The sequence below is a fragment of the Thermomyces lanuginosus genome (genome assembly GCF_041956635.1).
Source record: "Thermomyces lanuginosus strain ATCC 200065 unplaced genomic scaffold VTN49scaffold_16, whole genome shotgun sequence".
NCBI lineage: Eukaryota > Fungi > Ascomycota > Eurotiomycetes > Eurotiales > Trichocomaceae > Thermomyces > Thermomyces lanuginosus.
The window spans coordinates 234,424-253,627 of record NW_027192350.1 but is presented as its reverse complement, the minus strand read 5'-3'; the positions used below and the strand labels follow the sequence as shown (position 1 = coordinate 253,627).

The following is a 19,204-nucleotide window of genomic DNA, read 5'->3' as shown; positions in this document are numbered from 1 at the left end:
GCAAGTTCATTGTCATCGCAAATTTCACGAATTGAACAAAGCAGAAGATAAGGGAGTACATTTGTTGTATTTGTCATTCGCGGCGATGAATGGATGCCCTAAGAAGGAGCCCTAACCCGCCTCCCGATGTGGAGAGATATTCGGGTCACTGTCCTCCGGGTCCGGTGCTTGGCCTTCCTGGACGACGAACAATCTCCACAAAACTCCAACACTTCAGAACGACTCTCGAGATTAAGGAGTAGGTATATGAATTGCTCCCGTAGTTCATGAGAATTGCGGGTACAGTTCCATATATATTTAACAAATGATATGGACATTGTTCGTCATGAGGTCGATTTACATACAGGCATACCTCAGATAATTGAAAACGCACGATAAAACCTGATAATCGAAAAAGCAAACGCCAAAAAAACATTCCAGTGGTATCTTCAAGACTGTGAGGGACATATCAATTCAGTTGGCCACCCTAGCAATCCGCTTTGCAGTTCCAATATGCGTATTGTGAACCTTAGTCGCGAATCTCAGACTGGTCAGGGTCTCGCTGAGATGTGCTTGCAGCGGGCTGACCATAACGAACATGAGCGTCTTTGAGTTTCCACCAAGGGAGAATTGCAGAAGATACGTAAGCTAAGCTCGATTAGCCGCGATCATCATGAAGGGGTAATGGACACAACAAACCTTGCTGTTACGATACGGTATATGGGCTCCTTCTTTGCCCTGACCCAGGGCGCTGATTACATCGCCCAAGCAGCTCAGGCTGCGGTTGATATTTTGTGTTTCCTTCAATCGCTCGCCGGTAGCACCGCTGTGACTGAGTCGCTCAGATCCAGCGAGGTCAACCAAATTCAATGTGCCCTCGCTGCTCTCTCCCGTGACGCTGTTGTGACCAACTAGGCGGAGAATGAACACCGAGTGCGATCGAGAAGATCGCTCGTTCGCTTTCGTAGCCGCCACCGATCGGTTGGCGTTCGCCCGTCGTAAAACTGATTGCACCATTTCCGGGGAATCAAACGTCACTGTGGTGATGTCGGTGATGGTGGTCTTGCATCTCTGCATGTCATGCCGAATCTCGTGCTTTTTCTTGTCAAGATCGTCTGCCCGACCGAGGAGGTCATTGAGGTTTTCGTTGTACACCTCGACAAACTCCCCCTCAATTCGATACGTCCACCCTTTCTCCTCGAGACTCTTGGCCGTCTCGAAGATCTGATGTACGGCTCGTGGAATCATGCCATCTTCAGAAGACATCGTGTAGGTCTTCCCACTTCCGGTCTGACCATAGCAGAAGATGCACACATTATATCCGTCAAGTGCGCTTTGGACTAACTGGCTGATTTCCTCAAAAATCTCTGCATTCTGTGCCGATGGACCGAAAACACGGTCGAAAGAGAAGATGTTGTTCTTACGTGTGACGACTCCCAGAGTGTTCCTTTCTTCAGGTCCCAGGATGGAGATCTCCTTGCAGTCTTCACCGTCATCCGGGAAGCTGATTTGCGCGGCATCTGCGGCCGTACCCAATGTTGGACGGACTCGGCAGAAGACCCGAATGTTGCCCTTCAATTCTTGAACTTGGTTGTGCAACTTTCGGCGCAAAGTTTCCTCCTTCCTGAGTTTTTCCTTCGCCTCGTTTGCTTGCGCAATTGCCTCTTCCATCTGCTTGTTGAGGCGTTCGAAAGCGAGAGATTGTTCCTGGTTACCGGACTCCAAAAACTCGATTCGTGCCTTCAATGCTCGAATCGAAGACTCCAGAGTCACCGTGTTATTGCTAGCTGTGTCCAGGCTGCTTCGAAGCTCGCGATTTTTCGACTTCTCAGATTCGATATCCTCTTCGGCACGTTTCAGCTCTCGCTGGAGTTTCTCAATTTCCCGATTCTTTTGTTCCAATTCCATCCTTATACGCTGCGCATCGAGAGCACTCTGATTCTCGATCTCCTTCATCTCGCGCTGGCGGAGGCTCCGCTCATTCTCCATTTCCATGTCGAAACGTCGCTGGAGTTCTTGTAGCTCATTCTGATGGTGACTTTTCAGGTCATCGAGCTGCCTTTGGCCTTCACGGCGGATGCTTTCCATTTCCATTCGTGAACGGCGCTCCAGATCATCCATGGCAATCTCATGATTCCTCTGGGCAGTTGCAAGAGCAGCTTCAGCAGTCGATACCTTGTTCTTCATCCCTTCTAGCTCCACAAGCAGAGATGTTTTCTCATCTCGAAGTTCTTCCTGAACTTTGTCGAGCTTTTCCACTGCAAAAGGAGTTAGATACTACCTAGTCGGACGTAATGATAGGCTCCCCACCTTGTGTTTTGTAGAAGTCAAGCGCTTGCTTCAATCCTGCAGCCTCATCACCTGCTTGTGCCATCTGGCTAATGAGGGCTCCCATTTGTTGTTCCAGATTTTGTATCCGAGTGTTATCATATTCCCAATCTTTGGACCTCATCGAACTTGTTAGTTCCAATATTCCCTCAAAAGCAGGGCTCTTTCTATAATGATTTCCGGGTTTTGTGGAAGGAACAATGGGAGTGGATGTGCGTCGGGTTGGGGAAGGGGGCTTTTAAGGAGTAATCGTGTCGTGTGACGAACGTCGAAGGTGTGACGGGATCAGAGTCTTCAACAGAATCCATGGTAGACTGGATAGTCTCCAATTACGTCTTCCCAAGCATATACCCCAAGGAGGAATTCCGGTGGCTGCTGCCGTTGCTAGTATTGGGACCCTCCAGACCACATGCCATCATTGATAACACTTTGGGGTGGGTGGTTACGGTAGGGTTGTCGTGGGAAGAAACAAATTGGGAGGTTCACATACCGCTCTTTCGTTTTCGGGGAATCTGCGATGGTGATTCATCTCCACGCACATCCAGGGAAGTATAAGAACGAGACACGGATGAAGTGGGAGTTCGGTGACTCAATGCCGTCTGAGATCTCGTAACCGGGCCGGCTCGAGGACGATGACCGTAACTTTGCGATCGGGAGATCTCCGATGTGCTCCGGGAATGTGACGATCGACTGGGAATAGATGACGGGGTTCGAGCGGACGCCTTGGGAACTACATTAGAAGCAGTTGCAGATGCTGACTGCTTCGAGTCTGGAAGTGGTCAGTAAGCGCTATGGCCGGAATCAGTTGCCCAAATGTACGCACTCGGATTCTTGCTCGTCGCGAACCCTGGAGGTATCAGCCCAGATCGCGAATTGGTTCGCGAGGCATTCATTTCCACAAGGGTGCTGGCTTGTGGAATTCGGGATTTTGTCCTGTCTCGGGCATCCATCTGGCAAGATAAGAGTGAGCAGGAGAGCTATCACTGTGTATCCGAAATCGCATACCTTGACGACGTTCTCATTCACTCGCCGAGCGGTGATATACTTGAGAAATCATCCGCAGCAGAGCATTGGGTTTGGATTGTGAAAAGTTCAGAGAAGAAACCAAATCAGTCTGGTCTCGAAGGTACTTTGTTTCTTGGGGCAAGATAAGTTCGATGCACTTTGTATGCGGAAGAACACAGTCGCGTTACCCGATGGACGAGAACTGTAAACAAAACAAACCGGGGGGTAAAGCTTAGTCAGCGATTCTGAAAGTTCACCGATGTGGGGCAGTTTGACAAGTTTGATGAAAGTCACGTGGGGCTAAGCCAGTTGTCGAGAAGCGAACCGCCGCTTAGAGTAACATTGGAATACCGACTCTACCATTTGCAGAGTACGAAACTCGCGGGAATCAATAGCCATATAGGATTGGAATTAATTGTCAAAAAAAAACTTATCCTCGACACCCTACAAAGTCGTGTTTGGGGCAGCTGAATAGATCGCTTCGTAGTTAGGCTCCAGGTTTTAGTGTGGCCCCCCTGAGGACGATATCCAAGCGCCCTGACATGCCCTCCATGCTGTGACAATACTAATAATTAATTGCTCGCCCTCCGGCATCCAGAACCTGTCTCTTTCAATTGCGAGGTCCTGGTGACCAGCTGTCGTTTTCGTTCTTCACACCCGATTTCCGTCACCATGTCGGGCCGCTTTGTTCGTTCTTCAAAGTACCGTAAGTGTTCCCATGCGACTGGTCAGCTGCAGCGAACGGAGCTGATCAAGAGCGGTTGATCTACAGGCCACGTTTTTGGACAGCCCACCAAAAAGGTATCTCACTTCCGACGGAACGGCCGGTTCGAACAGAATCTGATGCGTGTCTACTTCCGAATAGGAGCAATGCTATGACAACCTCCGTGTCTCCCAGAATGCCTGGGATACCAACCTCTTGAAGGTGTGTGGAACGCGCGAATTTCTGTGACTCCTCTGACATGCGTTCAGGTCAACCCTAAATACCTAGCTGTCAACTGGGAAGCTGGAGGTGGTGGTGCTTTTGCCGTCATTCCTCTGAATGAGCGGGGGAAGTTGCCAGATAAGATCCCGCTCTTCCGCGGGCATACTGCGGCTGTGCTGGACACCGACTGGTGGGTGCTGTATTATCAATCCTTGGATTTAGCTGATAAATGCGTTTAGGAATCCTTTCAATGACGACTTGATTGCTTCCGGTGCCGAGGACGGCAAGGTATTTCGACCGCGCGCATCCTCCATGATGTTTGCTGACAACGGCAGGTCCTGCTGTGGCGAGTTCCTGACAACTTTACTGTCCGCCCTGACGTCGGTCTGGATGATGTGCAAGATGTAGCGCCAGTGGGAAAGCTGAGCGGTCACCCTAAGTAGGTTTTTGAACGCATATGTCTGTTTGAATACAACTTACCAGGCGCGACAGGAAGGTCGGCCACGTTCTCTTCAACCCGGCGGCGGAAAACATTCTGGCGACAGCCTCTGGCGACTTCACCGTGAGAATTTGGGACATTGAGGCTGGCGCAGCGAGCCACACTCTGAAACTGGGCGACATCGTTCAATCGTTATCGTGGAGTGCCAACGGTTCTTTGCTCGTTACGACCTCGCGTGATAAGAAGCTCAGATTTTGGGATGTGCGTCAAGAGCGTCCCATTCAAGAGACCTCGGGTCACACCGGTGCGAAGAACAGCAGGGCAGTATGGTTGGGTGAGCGCGACCGAGTCGCAACAACGGGTTTCTCCCGCATGAGTGATCGCCAGCTGGCTTTGTGGGATATCCGAGCGGCCCGGGAACCTATCCACGGATTCAAGACGCTTGATTCCATCTCGGGTGTGTGTATTCCATTCTGGGATGACGGGACCCAGTGCCTGTACCTTGCTGGGAAGGGGTAAGTCGTGTGCCGACTGGGGTATGCCGGGTAAAGCTGACAGTTGGAGTGACGGTAACATTCGCTACTTCGAACTGGAAAATGATAAGTTCGAGTATCTTTCTGAATACAAGTCCAGCGATCCTCAGCGTGGAGTCGCTTTTATGCCTAAGCGCGGCATGAATGTGCATCAAAACGAAGTCGTTCGGATCTACAAGTCCGTCAACGATACGTATATCGAACCCATTTCATTCATTGTTCCGCGTCGATCCGAGCAGTTCCAGGACGACATCTATCCGCCTACTGTTGGCCTCAAGCCAGCCATGAGCGCTTCGGAGTGGCAGGCTGGTAAAGAAGCGATTCCTCCGAAGATCTCCATGGCCGCCATCTATGATGGCTCCGGTGAGCAGGAGGTAACTCCGGCGCAAGAGAAGCCGACAGTCACGATCAGCGCTCCGGCGCCTAAGCCCGCAGAACCGGCTTCGGCGTCAGAACCAGCTCCCGCTCCAGAGCCCACGCCCGCCATCACCCGGACGGTGCCTTCAATAAAGGAGCAGGGTGCGTCGATGGCTGCCATGGTGGACAAGTTCGCCGACGAGGATGACAAGGCCGAGGAGGATGATACGTCTAGTTTCGAAGAAGTGCCTAAACCGATTGAGCGAACGGCCACATCACCCGCCAAGGCCGCGACCCCTGTGGAGCCGACACCCCAGAGGGAACCGTCGCCAGTCAAGAACGCGTCGCCGAGCACATCAACGCCGACTATCTCGACGCCTGCAGTTCAGGAGCGTTCGGCTCCTCCGAGTGATAGCGTGCAGGCAGAAATCCAGGAGATCAAGACGTTGATTGCAGAGCAGAACAAGCTCATCGCGTCGCAGGCTGAGCTCCTCGCCTCGCAGTCGGAGCTTATCCAGAAAATGGGTTCAGAGATTGAATCTCTGAAGAAGAATATCGCCTGAATTGCCGTACTTGGCTATGAACCTTGTCTGTGACTGAGTGATTTCTGGCCCGTCACAGACCTGTCTTAATAGCGAAGACGACAGCTGAGGGCGGGGAAAAGGGCTTCGTCGATCACGCGAACATGTTGTGTCTTTTCTGTTATGTATGTGTTATTTGCGATCGTTTAGCATCCAAATATACGTTTCGTTTATCGCAATTGTGTAAAACTCTCAAAGCCCTTGTACGACAAAAGGCCATCGGAACAGTGATTTTGGGATGCAAGGAGTCTGTAGACTTTGTTTCTCTCGCTTGGGTTGCTACAGATTCGGTTTATATTCATTCAGATCCAAGCAACCTGATTGTGATTGACTGCCTCTATTCTCTCCATACATGCTATCGAATCCCTCCGCAGAGCTACGTGCAAAGCATAGCGAACGGCATGTCTCTAGTCTCATCCCATCATTGTGTTCACATCAGATCATCTTCATCGGAATAATCGTACAGAGAAACCTGAAAATCCCATCTAGATGGCCTAGATGTTCACCGCGGCACGACGACGCCGCCTTTATGTCGTATATCCATTATGCCCACCGACTTGCTTCTCTTTCCTCTTCGACTCTTGCCAGGTCGTCCTCACCATCGTATTTATAAATCAGCCGCCTGCTACCAAGGAGACTGCGTTCCCGGTCCCGGTCCCGATCACGATCTCGGCCATGGCGGCCGCTCTCGTACCTCCGGCTCCGTGCACTCTCCCGTTCCCGCTCCGCGGACAACAGCGCCGCCTCGCGACGTTGCTGTTCCTTGAGCAGACGTTCCCGATTCCGCGCCTCGCGCTCCAGAGTATGCGGGTCCTTTTCGGCTTCAGAGGCGGCCGGTCTGGTGGGCAACTCCTCGCGATGGCTGCGCTTGGCGCGTCGGGAGGAGCGGTGCCGGGAGGAATCGGATTCGTAGGGGTCTTCGGATCGATCACGGCGGGATCGTTTGCGTTCTCGTTCGTAGTAGCGGTCGTAGTCGCGGTCAGACTCTTTGTCGCGATCACGGTCACGGCGGCGCTCGCGGTCCCGCTCACGATCTCTATCACGATCCCTGTCTCGGTCCCTGTCCCGGTCCCGGTCTCGCTGCCGGTCACGATCCCGATCTCGGTCCCGCTCACGGTCTCGCTCACGGTCGCGTTCACGCTCCCGCTCACGCTTGCTTTCTCGGTCATCATCGTAGCGGTGGGCTTCGGCCTTTGATCGACTAATTCGGGATGCCAGATCACCCTTATCGACACCATTCTCATTCTCGGTAACTTCCCGATCGCGCCGTCGGCTCTCGACACTACGGGAACGACTGCGGTGACGACGAGACCGACGACGCTCTCGTTCTCGCTCCCGTTCCCGTTCCCGTTCCCGTTCTCGCTCCCGCTCTCGCTCCCGCTCTCGGTCTCGATCTCGGTCTCGGTCACGCCGGTGCGACGACCGTCGAGACGATTCATCTCTGTACGAGGGGGACGCAGATCGGTCACTGTCCCGGTGGGATCGATGCCGGCGGTCCCGTCTTCTCTCCCGCTCGTCTTCATTATCGACGCTGCGTGACCGTGACCGCGATCGTGACCGGTCGCGATGACGATGGTACTGCTCAGGCTTACTGGGAGACTCCGATGGGGTCGCATCCTTGGATACATGTGGGGGGCGCGAACGAGATCGTGTGCGGCTTCGTGATGCACGTCGCGATGCCGGACGATCATCGTTCGAGGCTTGTTTCGCTTTGCTAGAATCATCATTTTCGCCATTTTGACGCTGAGCTTGCGTCTGAGGCGATACACCAATTCGTCCGGCCTGGGCAAATTGTTGTCGTCGCATACTGGTATTAGGCAAGCCTTCTCGCATAGCACGAGGCGCTGCAGGGGCACCTTCGACGCCCGGCCCGGTGTAGCCCGTCTGTCCATGATGGCCAAACCCTCCACCGGGATAGCCGCCACGACCACCATACGGTCCACCGCGTGAATACGGCATTCCTCGCCCAAAACCAGGAGCACCAGGCATCATATTGTTACTGAACATTCCAGGTTGAGAAGGTCCCCTATAATTGATGCTGTCAATCGTTGGAATCCCCTGCAACTGTGAATCCTTCGACGACGTATCAGTTTCCGAGGCTCCTTGTTCAGTTTTGCCGTCTCCTGCCACTTTGTCGCCCGTTGTAGTTTGTCTATCCTGGGCTGCCGTACTGTCGCCACCATCCGTGCCCTCTGGACCCGCTTTCTCAGCGGTAGAATCAGCAGGGGCCGTATCCGTCGCCTGATTCATGTTCATTCCGTTTCCGTAGCTGGCATTGCCTTGATACTGATGGGCGCCCATGGGCCCCATGTATCCTCCACGACCGCGAAACCAGCCGCGGCCGCGGCCGCGTCCACGTCCGTACCCATAATAACCACTCTGGAAATCCTGGTGGTTGGACTGATCCGAAGCCTGCTGCATCTGAGGATAGTTCCCGGACATATTAAATCCACCAGCGAAACCAGGGCCACCTTGATCTGGGCCCATGCCATTCGCGAATGCAGTTGGATTGAATTTATCTTGGCCTCCATTCCACATACTGTCCTGAGTGTCGCCCCAATTTCCATACATCCCCTGAGAATCATAGCCCATGCCCATGTTCATCGCTCCCATGTCCTGCATGTTCATACCATATCCCCCGAACATTCCCTGAGACGCTGACATCGGGTCCATCCCGAATCCTGGCATTCCTACGAAGATGATTAGTTTAGAGCACACAAGTACTTCCTATGGTACGTACCCATGGAGTTCGCAAACGCAGCCATCGGATTGGGCATAAAGCCTTGGGGTCCCGCCCATGGCATATTCTGTAGCATTGCTGGATTCATGCCAAAGGCCATGGGGTTCTGCATCATCTGCGGATTTCCTGTAGGCTGGGAGGACTCATCTTGTCGAGCCTGATTGTCAGGGCCAGGCTCGCCGCCATCTTCATTGTTCTTCGATTCCGTGATGATCTCGACGTCCTCATCAGGACGGGGCTTGTCGTCAGGGGGTGCCTGGGCCTCAATAGGAATCAGCAGCGAGCACAGTTGAGACTACCTTCCGCACGTACCTGATGACCACCATCGGCCCCATCTCCCGGCTCTGCGGCATCCTCTGCGGGGGCGGTAGGCTCTGGAGCTGCCTCTTCCGACTCCGGTTGGACATCGGCCGTCGCAGAGGGCGCAGCTTCTGGTTGCTTGTCTACCGACTCTGTTGGAGTCTGGGTTGATGGGCTCGCCGGGGCTGCCGGGGGACGTTCCTTCTCTCGCTTCTTTTCCTCTGTGCGCAGAAAAGCTTTGAGCGTGGTACGCAAAGCTTTGTTGGGCTTGCAGAGGTCTGGCGAAATCGGACTATGGTCGCAAACAGGGCAAGTCTCTGGCAACGATGCCTGGCCTGAAGTCCATCATATGTCAGCACTCTGGAATTATATTCTGAATCGCGGCTTTCGAGCTCACATGTCCCACAAATAGCCTGGTCGCAGCAGGGCAGGCGAAACGCATCTATCGCCAGCCGGTTGCATATCGCGCATCGCAGTTTGAACGGTATGTCATCCTGGGAAAGCGAGCTAAAAAAACAGCAAAAACTAGTCAGTAAATGATCGGGGTCACTTGCGACACAAAAGGCGCCGTACCTGGCGATTTCCAGCAAGCTTGCTGGGGCGTCAGTGGCTGCCATTCTCTACCGGTAATAGCAGGTCGTAGGCCGGCTAAGTACTACCCGCTGGCCAATGACCCTTTCGCACTTCGCTTATGCGAATCTGAGCCCTAGAGGATTCCGGCACATGTCAAAGAGGCTCAGCACTCCATTGTCAAAGTAGATAAGCGGACGCGATCAAAACCAACAGTTCGCTGGGTCTCCAGAGGTGAAAATCATGGCTTTGATTCGGCCCGGGAAAAATGTTATTCCGTTGGCAGTTTCCTAAATGACGTTTCGCTCACAACCGCGGAGTTGCGGGCCATGGCGTTCTGGCCGATACGACTCCGGCGTTAATTTCGAGGAACCTACAACTGCATGCCATGGCGTTATTTTGGCGAGTCCAGAAGCACAGTTAATCTATACATTATGTTGGAGGGACCATAATTAGTACTACCCCTATATTCTATCGTTCTCCATTGCGACGGCCTTGCTCCCAAAAACAGATTGACTTCCTCAGATTAGATCAAGTGAGGTCCACACAGATGCAGGGTGCTATAGGGACATTGTGCAGGCGATACCACAGGTGTCGAATCCTGGGTTTCGACCTGGCATGTCCTCTCGCCCTGCACCTCGGGCAGCTCTATCATCATTGGAAGATGGCTTGAATGCGGGTGGCAAGCACGGGGCAATGCTCTGCAGCCACCATGAGAGAACAACTTCCTGAAAGATGTAAAATTCATTCCACCGGATTGTAATCCAAAGCCATCGCTGTGAGAGGGTGATCGTTGTGGCGAGGGAACAATCCAACAGGCTCACGTGACTGCATTCTATATATGAAATTGCGCCTTCGCGGAGGCCTTCGGGGCATGTCGTTAGGTTCTTCCTGTAACAGGAACACAGTGACGAGAAAGTCATGGTCAATCCAAGACTTGCCAGAAGCAAGTCATCGCAATCCGCCGTCGTTGCATGCATTTCAGGAAGGGGAACAATCTTGAGCCCATTGTCAATTCGCTCCTGGGTAAGAACGACGGACTTCTTTCTCAAAGGTTAAATGTGTCCAGGTAGAATTCATTTGTACCGTATTTATTTTGAATCGTTCCCATGAATGAATTCATTCAACGTGGATGATACCGGACAGAATAAACATCGCATACTAGCCTGCCATCATCAGGCCCGGAAAGACACATCGGTGCACCGACAGTATCTCTTCTTGAGATGCATTCAATGACACACTGCGTTCGCAATGTTGACTTGCTGTGAAGGCGTTGGCGTATCTTAGTTTTCGCCATGGCTCTTTCATTGTGTTCCGATCTCAGGAGGACGCCTCATGTCATTCGTCCTGTTGTGCGAGTGGCTATGCCGTGAGTTTCCCGTCCCGTGATCAACCGCTAATCGGGTACGTAAAATACCACACTAATCGTCGATCAGATAGAGACGGGCATCCGTGCTGTTCGAAGCATTGCGTGTTGAAGAATTACCATGTTGAGAAGTAACCTGAGTGCACAGTATCAAAGCCCTTGGCCGATTCGCCGGAGCTCGGAGGCCAAAAGGCCGAAGGGTGTGCACCCGGATGTAAGATAATCCGAAGCGGTATCACGTGACGTCAATAGAGCCACTTCCGTTGGAGGCTCGGAGAGGAAAGTTTCAGGAAATCAAAAAAACTCAAACTCAGGCGACACGTTCGAAGAAGCTTTGTGAAGCGCTTGCAAGGGCAGTGATTTTGTTCGAGATGATGGAGTATATATATTGAGAGCATCTGTTGAAGCGCGGATGGCCGCATATGCGTAAATTTTCCACACCAAAAGATCTGGCACGAAGGTGGATCGGCGGGCATTCTGCAATCATGATAGGCGGTGGCTGAGGCTGCCCAAGCGCTCTGGGCCGGGCCACAGGTTAAAAGGGCTCCAAAACCCGCCCTCCTGGCCCGAACCTTGCCTGCAACTTGCTCCTCCTTATTGCCACGCACCTGGCCCCGTTTGCCTCCTTGTATCAAGTTTCTGATTGGCCAAAATCTCTCCAGCGACGCAAAGCACACGCCCTCTGGTGGCCACCCGCTGTCAAGTCGCGTCTTTTCTTATCGCGATAGTAAATAATCTGACAGCGACCGGCACGGCTGTGAAAGAGAAAACAATTTCAACCGGATCAAACCATTGAATTCAGAAGCTATAATTTTTTGGAAGCCAGCTTCCTGTTAATTTTGGTCGGTCTTACATCGCATTATTTTTTTTTCTTGAGGTTGGTTGATAACTTTGTCCGTGTTGACAGATGAACAGACAGAAAATGCTGACCGTGCGACTAGCTCCAATCGCGTCACCGTTAATCCGCACTTGGCAGCGACTGTTTTCGTTTGCGTTGTTTGCTTGTGTCTAGACCAAGCAACAACGCCCCGGATGATTGTAGACTGCAGACATGACAGATCCAGATAGTTCATACCGCCCCCGCTCCCCCGATTTTTCATCTTTCCACTCAGCCACTACTCCCTATCAATCACAGCCTCCATCTCTCGCCAGCCCCCTGGGTCAACGCGCTTCCTACGACGCGTCTCCATTTTTTAACACACCATACCAACCCCCATCCGCAACCAACAACCGCATTCCGCAGCAGTACGTGCAGCAGACGCTACTCCAATCCCACGACGACATGTCGCGCCGCAGCGCACGTCTATCAGCCGCCGCTGCTGCCGCCCCGCAGCAACCTCCGATGCAATATCTTCACGCGGACTCTCAACATCAGGTGACCCCAATGCCAGCACCGTCGCAAGCTGAAGAGCCTCGCAAGCCTCGACTGTGGGATGGCGTCGAGGTCAAAACCAAGTTTCCAGTTGCAAGAATCAAAAGGATCATGCAAGCAGATGAGGATGTGGGCAAGGTGGCTCAGGTGACACCAATTGCTGTCTGTAAGTATCATTTTTTCTTTACTTAATTTCCTGGAAATGCTAACGTTCTTCCAGCTAAAGCATTAGAACTGTTCATGATCTCGCTCGTCCTGAAAGCTGCGAAGGAGGCTCGAGATCGGAACTCGAAGCGCATCACTGCGGTTCACTTGAAACAAGCGGTGGCCAAAGATGAAGTGTTGGATTTCCTAGCGGACATCATCGCGAAGGTTCCGGATAACCCGAAGAAGAACGATGAGGATGGGAGCGACCATAACGAAGGCAAACGTCGAACTGGCGGTCGACGGAAAAAGGACGACAGCTCCTAAATTCGATGTTACATACCAATTTTCTCTTGTGTCGGCAGGTCTTGGGCTTATGTTATTGCGACTAGACTGGGGCAGGAATGGGCTTTATATCGGCGTCGGAGTTGTTCACCATGGTGCTCGGGATCTGGGTTCGGCAGGGAGGCGTTGTTTTACTCAGCGCATTATGTTCAGCCTTTTCTAGTTACAGTTTGCATGGAAAATGACGAATGTAATGAGGACTTTTTGTCCAAGGGATTGTCGGGCTCGTGCAAACTTCACATTTTGGGCCAGTTGCTCGGGCCAAATCGGCTCCTTTCCTGTTTGGGCCAATCAATGTAATTACTCGCCGCTCTAGACCATGATCGCATAGATAGACGGCTGTCTCCCTCTTGCGGCAGCTTTGACCAGGGAGATGCTGTCCGCCGCTCAACATGGACTTCGTAAGTCGCCAGTCTTGCATCTATTGTCTTGTCGTCAATCTGTCGCTAATCTTGTTGGTCAGTGGTCGCGACTCATAGGTGGTTCGCGCTCATCAACCAAGACCCCTCGAACGACCACCCCCGTCGAGCGATTGACAGCGTTCAAGAAGACATGCAATAGTCTACAAGTACGTGGATCGATTGCCAATCAAGCGATCTGGATTTAACGTTTCTCTAGCAAATATGGCGCAGTAGCGGCTCACCGTCGCGGGAAGCCGCTGCCAATCTTCACACGCGCCACTGTATCGACCGATTGAATCACGTCCTTAGTGACGAATCTCGCGGTCCGGCACCCCATCCGTGTCTGTCATATGCGTCGACTTCGCAGATCTTCGTCACAGTCACCAAACTTGCGTTAACCTATCAGGACGAAGTGATAATCGGGTCTGCGGCGGTTTTCTTCAATACATTGATCGATGCGGAGATTGAAGGGATTGTCGACAATCGTGTCTTCTCCCGCGCTCTCGTGGATTTGGTAAAGAGGGCGAACGTGAATTCCGAAGATGTCGAGAGCCGTCTGGTCGAGTTGCTCTTCGGGGTGGCCAACAATATCCGACTACAGCCCAGAATCCTGCCAGCCTGGTTTTTCCCCAATCGTTCACAATTGCCGGAGGAAGAGGGGTCGGGGAGAATAGAAGAGCGTCAGTTTGAGGGGGCTACGAGGAAAGACGATTTCCCTCTGTTCTATCTACTAGTTGATTATGTGCACCGCGAAGGTCGCGCGGGTGATTTTGCTCGTACTGGCTTGCTCTACCTAATTGAGACAGCAAAGCAATCAAAAGAGCTGGAAAGGTGGCTTATTGAGAGCGATCTGGCCACTCTCATGGCCACCGGATTGGGCGCTTTGTACAGTCAGCTCAGCCGGTGAGTTCCTGTGACTTTAAGTTGCCGACGAGAGCTAACATCCCGTACCCAGACATGTCCCGTCTCCCTTTGCCCATGGCGAAATGCCGACTATTATCGCCTTGTCAGACCATATTCCTGTTCCAACATTGCTCGAGCCTCCTACGGGGTCGGATTTCGAGTCGTTCCTATCTTACTTGCTCTTCTGGCAGGACACTATCGACCATTGCCCGTCTGCGGAGGTCAATGACACCCTGCTGGACCACTTTCAAGTCTTGTTCTTGCAACAGCTATTGTATGCGTTCCGCCCCAATTCGCCTTGGCAATGCTGACCCTGCAGGTATCCATCTCTCCTCGAATCCTCCGATGTCAAAGGCGGCTCGACTGCGGCTGTGCTGACGTACTTGTATCGAATATTGGACGCGATTGATCAGCCCCAGCTCGTTCACCGTATTCTGCATTATCTGTTGGCGTCGCCAACTGAAAAGGAGCCCGTTGTCGAAGTACGGTCAGACCGTGTACGCAAGCATATGTCAATGAGCCGACGGAAATCCTTGGAAATGCTGGCCGCATTTGCAGGAGAGGAAGAGAATCCATCACCCTCTCTTTTCAATCTCGTTGATTTGATTCTGCTTAGTATCAAATCGAAAAATGAAGACACTCTTGTAGCCACGTTGAGACTGGTGGCCATCCTCTTGCGAAGGCACCACTCATTTGCGGGATCCTTGATCAAGACCAATGATCCGGCACTTGATGGACGGCGCACGGTCGGTGCCTTGAATGCTGAGATGCAGCAGCTCCTTTCCTTGGCCACTACAATCAGCGATGACCCGTCAATACATGAATCATACGAGAGCTATGCTAAGGATGCGACTGCTGTTCTTGAATCCCGTCTATTTATTCCTTCGCCGCGCAGCAGCTTGCTAGATGGGCCGGCTGATCAACCGCTAGAGGTCCGAACTGATGACGCCGTCTTTACTGCAGTCATTTCTCGTCTGGAACGATTCTTCTCCAACAGCGTGATGACGAATTTGGCCTTGACGGATGTGATCACCAGTCTTGCCTCTTCGAATTTGGTCTCGTTGGATGGATGGCTGCTGGTGCATCCTTCCAACTATCAATACCAAAAAAGCGCCGCGAAGGAAGAGTCTCCATCGGAGCCAAAGGAGTCGAGCGGGGATGAGCCAAATCCAGATGACCCTGTGGCCGCCATCAAGGAGTCTTTGTTGGAGCCCACCTGGTCCGAGAACAGCGTGCCGCCTGTGCTCAAGGTTCTGAAAAAACTCGTGGATCAGATCGAAACTTGGCGGCAAGAAATTCCGGATTTTGATATCCTCATCGCCGCGCGACGAGAGTTGCTACATAGCGGCGACACGCTGATGGAATCAAGGGCGCCTACCCGTCCGCCCACTCGCCCTCCTACTCGTCCGTCGTCCCGAGCTCCGCTGTCGCGCGTTCGATCAGATCAGGAGCGTAGCGTTTCACGAGGACGAACGACCGAAATAATCTACGATGCAAGATTACAATCTCCTGGCCCGAGCAACCGTGAGTCGACTCCCGCCAGCTCTCCGCATCGCCAAACGCCCTCTCAACCTCGCCCTCCGCAAATGGCAGACAACGTCCGTCGCTGGATGGCGAAGCCGTATCACGTGGAAGAGTCTGGCGAACTCCGACCCGCTCCAGAGAATGGAAACGGTCTGGGAGAAGAAGCCGGTGACCAAGAACCTCAGGCAGAAGTGTTACCAAACTTTGTCACCCTCGGTCACATTCTCACCAATGTGGTGATCCTGTACGAATTCATTCTTGAATTGTGTGCTATAGTACAAGTGCGATCGACGCTTTTTGAAGAGGCAGTGTATCAATGATAGTCCCATTCAAATGTCCAGAATAACTTACTCTGCACCCAGCACGTCCAAAGTAATTGCAACCACTTGCCATGTTAAGTAATCGCGTGGATTAGCGCAGTACTCGTTCCGCTCGGAGTGTACTCCGCGGCTGAGGGAGGGGAACGCTCGGTACCCAGTACCACGTAGTTAAGGTTCACGGTTCTTATCTTCAATCTCCAATTGTCTAAACATAAACACATTTCCTTTGACTCCTAAGCCCCGTTTCCAGCAAAGGGGCCAATAAAACATGGCCGCTGCGGACCTCCTCTTCGATCCCGGACTCATCTCGCCAGAGATCACGGCCAAGTACCCCGAGGGGTACACCGTTCGACCTCTAGCGCGGGACGACTACCACCGTGGCTTCTTCGAGTGCCTTCAGACCTTAACCGCAACGGGGGATATTTCCGAGTCGCAATTCCACGAGCGATTCGATTGGCACAAGAACCACGGGCAAGGATGGTACTATTGCGTTGTGATCGCTGATAAGAAGAACAATGGCCGTATCGTTGGTACGGGAGCGGTAGTTGTGGAAAGGAAATTGTAGGTTTTTATTTCTCCCTCCCCCCCTGCTGGACTCGGCCAGATATGTATGTGTACTGACAATATGGGTAGTATTCATAATCTCGGAATCATTGGCCATATAGAAGACATTTCGATCAATGCCGACCACCAGGGCAAGGGATTTGGGAAACTGTTAATCAATACGCTGGACAATATCGCGGTGAATGTTGGATGCTACAAGACGATTCTGGACTGCTCGGAGCAAAATATTGGGTTTTATGAGAAATGCGGCTACACAAAGATGGGGCGGAATATGGCGCATTACCATGAAGAAGCAAAGAGCGAGTATGAGCGAGGCTGATGGAAATGGAACGTCCATAGATTTTGAAGTTGAAACACAAACTTTTTTTCGCATTAATCTACCTGGAAAAAGAGAGGCATTAGGGTTCTAACTAAACTAGACAACAACTGATTCTCTCGAATATATGTATATTCATCACGTTGGACAGACTTCTCAGTGCGCACTCGGAACATCCCCTTGAGACTTGGCCTTGGATCGATCATGCTTGAACACGGAATAGGTTGGCCACAGCTGCAGCACGAAGGCTCCAAGCATCAAGCAGCCGGCAAAGATCTGGGCACGAAGGAAGTAACCAGTATCGAGATCGACGAGGGCGCCTGCAATCGGCGTTCCCACAAGGCCACCAACCGAGCAAATCCCCCACATCATGCCCATCCGAGTGCCGAGGAAGTTGAAATCGGGGCAGAACACCGGATGACCGACGATCGCGGCGGGTGCCGTGACGAGCGTCCCCATCAGGTATCCCCAGTAGCAGAGCCACACGATCAAACCGGCCTCACTGGTTGCGGCAATCCAGGTGAACAGGGCAATGACACTCGCCCCGACGGCCCAGAGCAGGACGTACATCGGTTTGACACGCGCACCAAGAAGGAATGGCGTTGTACGGCCGAATGCGGAGGCGCCGTTGATGATGGACAGCATGTAGAAGGAAAGGTCGCGGTCAGTTCCCAGCTTTGTACGGGCGTAGGACGGGATATAGAAGAGCGGGATGTAGAATGCCAGGAAGACGCAAATCAGCGACACCGCCAGGAGCATAAAGTTGGGTTCCGTCAGCGCCTTGGGTTCAATCAAGCTTCGTGCCCGAGTCTTGTTGCCCGGCTTGCGGAGAAGAATGGCGCACGCGATAATGGCCAACGCGAGGTTGAGGAAGGCAATCACCCGCACAGCCCAAGGGAATCCGATATTCGGCTGCAGTCGGCGGAATACGATGGGGAAGATGACGCTGCCGACACTTGATCCGAGCGATGCAATACCGATAGCGATCGGCCGCTTTGTGGTGAACTTGGAGGAGATGACCACCAAAGCTGGGGTATAGCCCAGACCACCTCCAATTCCTACGCAGAATCCTTGGGCAAGAAGAGCCTGCGCAATGAGTTATTAGTCGAACAGAAAGTCTGCAATGGATTGAAAAAAAAAAAAAAATTAACTTACCTGGTAGTACTCCGTCACCAAACTGGTCATCATCATGCCAAACACGACCATGAAGCTGCTCGTGAACACCAGGGTCCGGAGCCAGCCCGCATCGACCATCGGTCCCGCGATGACTCCCATCAACACGATCAGGGTGGATTGAACACTACCAATCCAAGAAATTGCCGACGGCGATTCACCTTTGAGGAGGACGGTCTGATAGTATTCTTGGAAGGCACCGAATGTACTCAGCAAGCCCCTTGGGTGGTGGCCAGGTCAGTATGGTATACAAACATGAAGTTTTCAGACAAGTATGCTCACCAAGCGTTCGTGTAGAGGCAGAACCCAGCCAAAACTGTTAGCCATGCTTCCAACCCGCCATTGGGCGGCGGCGGCGGCGCCTTTGGAGTATCCGATGCTGTCTCTGCCACTGTCTCGTTCGCATCCTCGCCGTTGGTGCGAGTTGGAATTTTCTCTAGCGATTCGCCCATTGTGTCCGAAAGAACGCTTTGTCGTGTCTTTTCGTCGCGGACGTCGTCGCTATTCGTCCTCTCTTTCGTCGTTGCCGTTGTCGTTGCCGTCGTCGTTGCCGTCGTCGTTGCCGTCGTCGTCGTTTGTTACGTCTTGTTCGTCGACATCATGAACGGACCTCACGACGTCAGGACGACTGGTATTTGTACTCGCAGGCGACGTGCTCAACCTGCGGACTCTACTACAGGGAATTAATAATACTCGTCAGGCGTCACGTTTATTATCCGAATTATCGACTTCACATGAGTTGCAGATTCAAGGGTTAGGGGACTCGATGACTCAGATACAAGCTAACGCCAAATGGAAGAAGCCAAATGAATCATATTGCGGATTGATGCTATCATTTGCTCCTTCAATATTGGAGTGGGGTTCTTTCCCCCCTCTCTGGAGCGCGGCCAGGGCCGTCTTACCAAAGCTTCTTTTTTTTTTGACAAGCTCCTCTCCGTTGTTAGCTTAGCTTAGCTTTCTTTTTCCGAGTGTCGGTCAGCGCCGGTCTTGGATTGTTGGTGGAGTCTGTCAGGGCTTCG

At 52.4% G+C, this 19,204-nt stretch overlaps 7 protein-coding genes across 7 annotated transcripts; 4 read left to right on the top strand and 3 right to left on the bottom strand.

Moving 5' to 3' along the window:
* Positions 1-453: 453 nt before the first annotated feature.
* Positions 454-3,257, bottom strand: VTN49DRAFT_474 (uncharacterized protein; the record flags this gene model as incomplete). The annotated part of the gene is made up of 5 exons (XM_069412719.1): positions 454-627; positions 679-2,237; positions 2,290-2,418; positions 2,798-3,076; positions 3,131-3,257. The coding sequence occupies 5 exons, from the start codon at positions 3,255-3,257 to the stop codon at positions 454-456; spliced, it is 2,268 nt and encodes a 755-aa protein (XP_069271377.1).
* A 727-nt stretch (positions 3,258-3,984) lies between these two features.
* VTN49DRAFT_473 (uncharacterized protein) lies at positions 3,985-6,129 on the top strand (the record flags this gene model as incomplete). The annotated part of the gene is made up of 8 exons (XM_069412708.1): positions 3,985-4,018; positions 4,085-4,113; positions 4,178-4,237; positions 4,285-4,427; positions 4,477-4,525; positions 4,573-4,676; positions 4,730-5,191; positions 5,241-6,129. 8 exons carry the CDS (start codon positions 3,985-3,987, stop codon positions 6,127-6,129), a joined length of 1,770 nt encoding a protein of 589 aa, XP_069271376.1.
* A 561-nt stretch (positions 6,130-6,690) lies between these two features.
* Positions 6,691-9,804, bottom strand: VTN49DRAFT_472 (uncharacterized protein; the record flags this gene model as incomplete). Its single annotated transcript, XM_069412697.1, has 5 exons — positions 6,691-8,837; positions 8,888-9,149; positions 9,200-9,522; positions 9,585-9,694; positions 9,761-9,804. The coding sequence occupies 5 exons, from the start codon at positions 9,802-9,804 to the stop codon at positions 6,691-6,693; spliced, it is 2,886 nt and encodes a 961-aa protein (XP_069271375.1).
* A 2,370-nt stretch (positions 9,805-12,174) lies between these two features.
* Positions 12,175-12,966, top strand: VTN49DRAFT_471 (uncharacterized protein; the record flags this gene model as incomplete). Its single annotated transcript, XM_069412686.1, has 2 exons — positions 12,175-12,661; positions 12,716-12,966. The coding sequence occupies 2 exons, from the start codon at positions 12,175-12,177 to the stop codon at positions 12,964-12,966; spliced, it is 738 nt and encodes a 245-aa protein (XP_069271374.1).
* A 410-nt stretch (positions 12,967-13,376) lies between these two features.
* VTN49DRAFT_470 (uncharacterized protein) lies at positions 13,377-16,132 on the top strand (the record flags this gene model as incomplete). Its single annotated transcript, XM_069412675.1, has 5 exons — positions 13,377-13,385; positions 13,448-13,552; positions 13,603-14,288; positions 14,341-14,562; positions 14,608-16,132. 5 exons carry the CDS (start codon positions 13,377-13,379, stop codon positions 16,130-16,132), a joined length of 2,547 nt encoding a protein of 848 aa, XP_069271373.1.
* A 268-nt stretch (positions 16,133-16,400) lies between these two features.
* On the top strand, positions 16,401-17,015 carry VTN49DRAFT_469 (uncharacterized protein; the record flags this gene model as incomplete). The annotated part of the gene is made up of 2 exons (XM_069412663.1): positions 16,401-16,693; positions 16,766-17,015. 2 exons carry the CDS (start codon positions 16,401-16,403, stop codon positions 17,013-17,015), a joined length of 543 nt encoding a protein of 180 aa, XP_069271372.1.
* Positions 17,016-17,168: 153 nt separating this feature from the next.
* Positions 17,169-18,637, bottom strand: VTN49DRAFT_468 (uncharacterized protein; the record flags this gene model as incomplete). The annotated part of the gene is made up of 3 exons (XM_069412652.1): positions 17,169-18,098; positions 18,168-18,405; positions 18,468-18,637. 3 exons carry the CDS (start codon positions 18,635-18,637, stop codon positions 17,169-17,171), a joined length of 1,338 nt encoding a protein of 445 aa, XP_069271371.1.
* Positions 18,638-19,204: the final 567 nt, after the last annotated feature.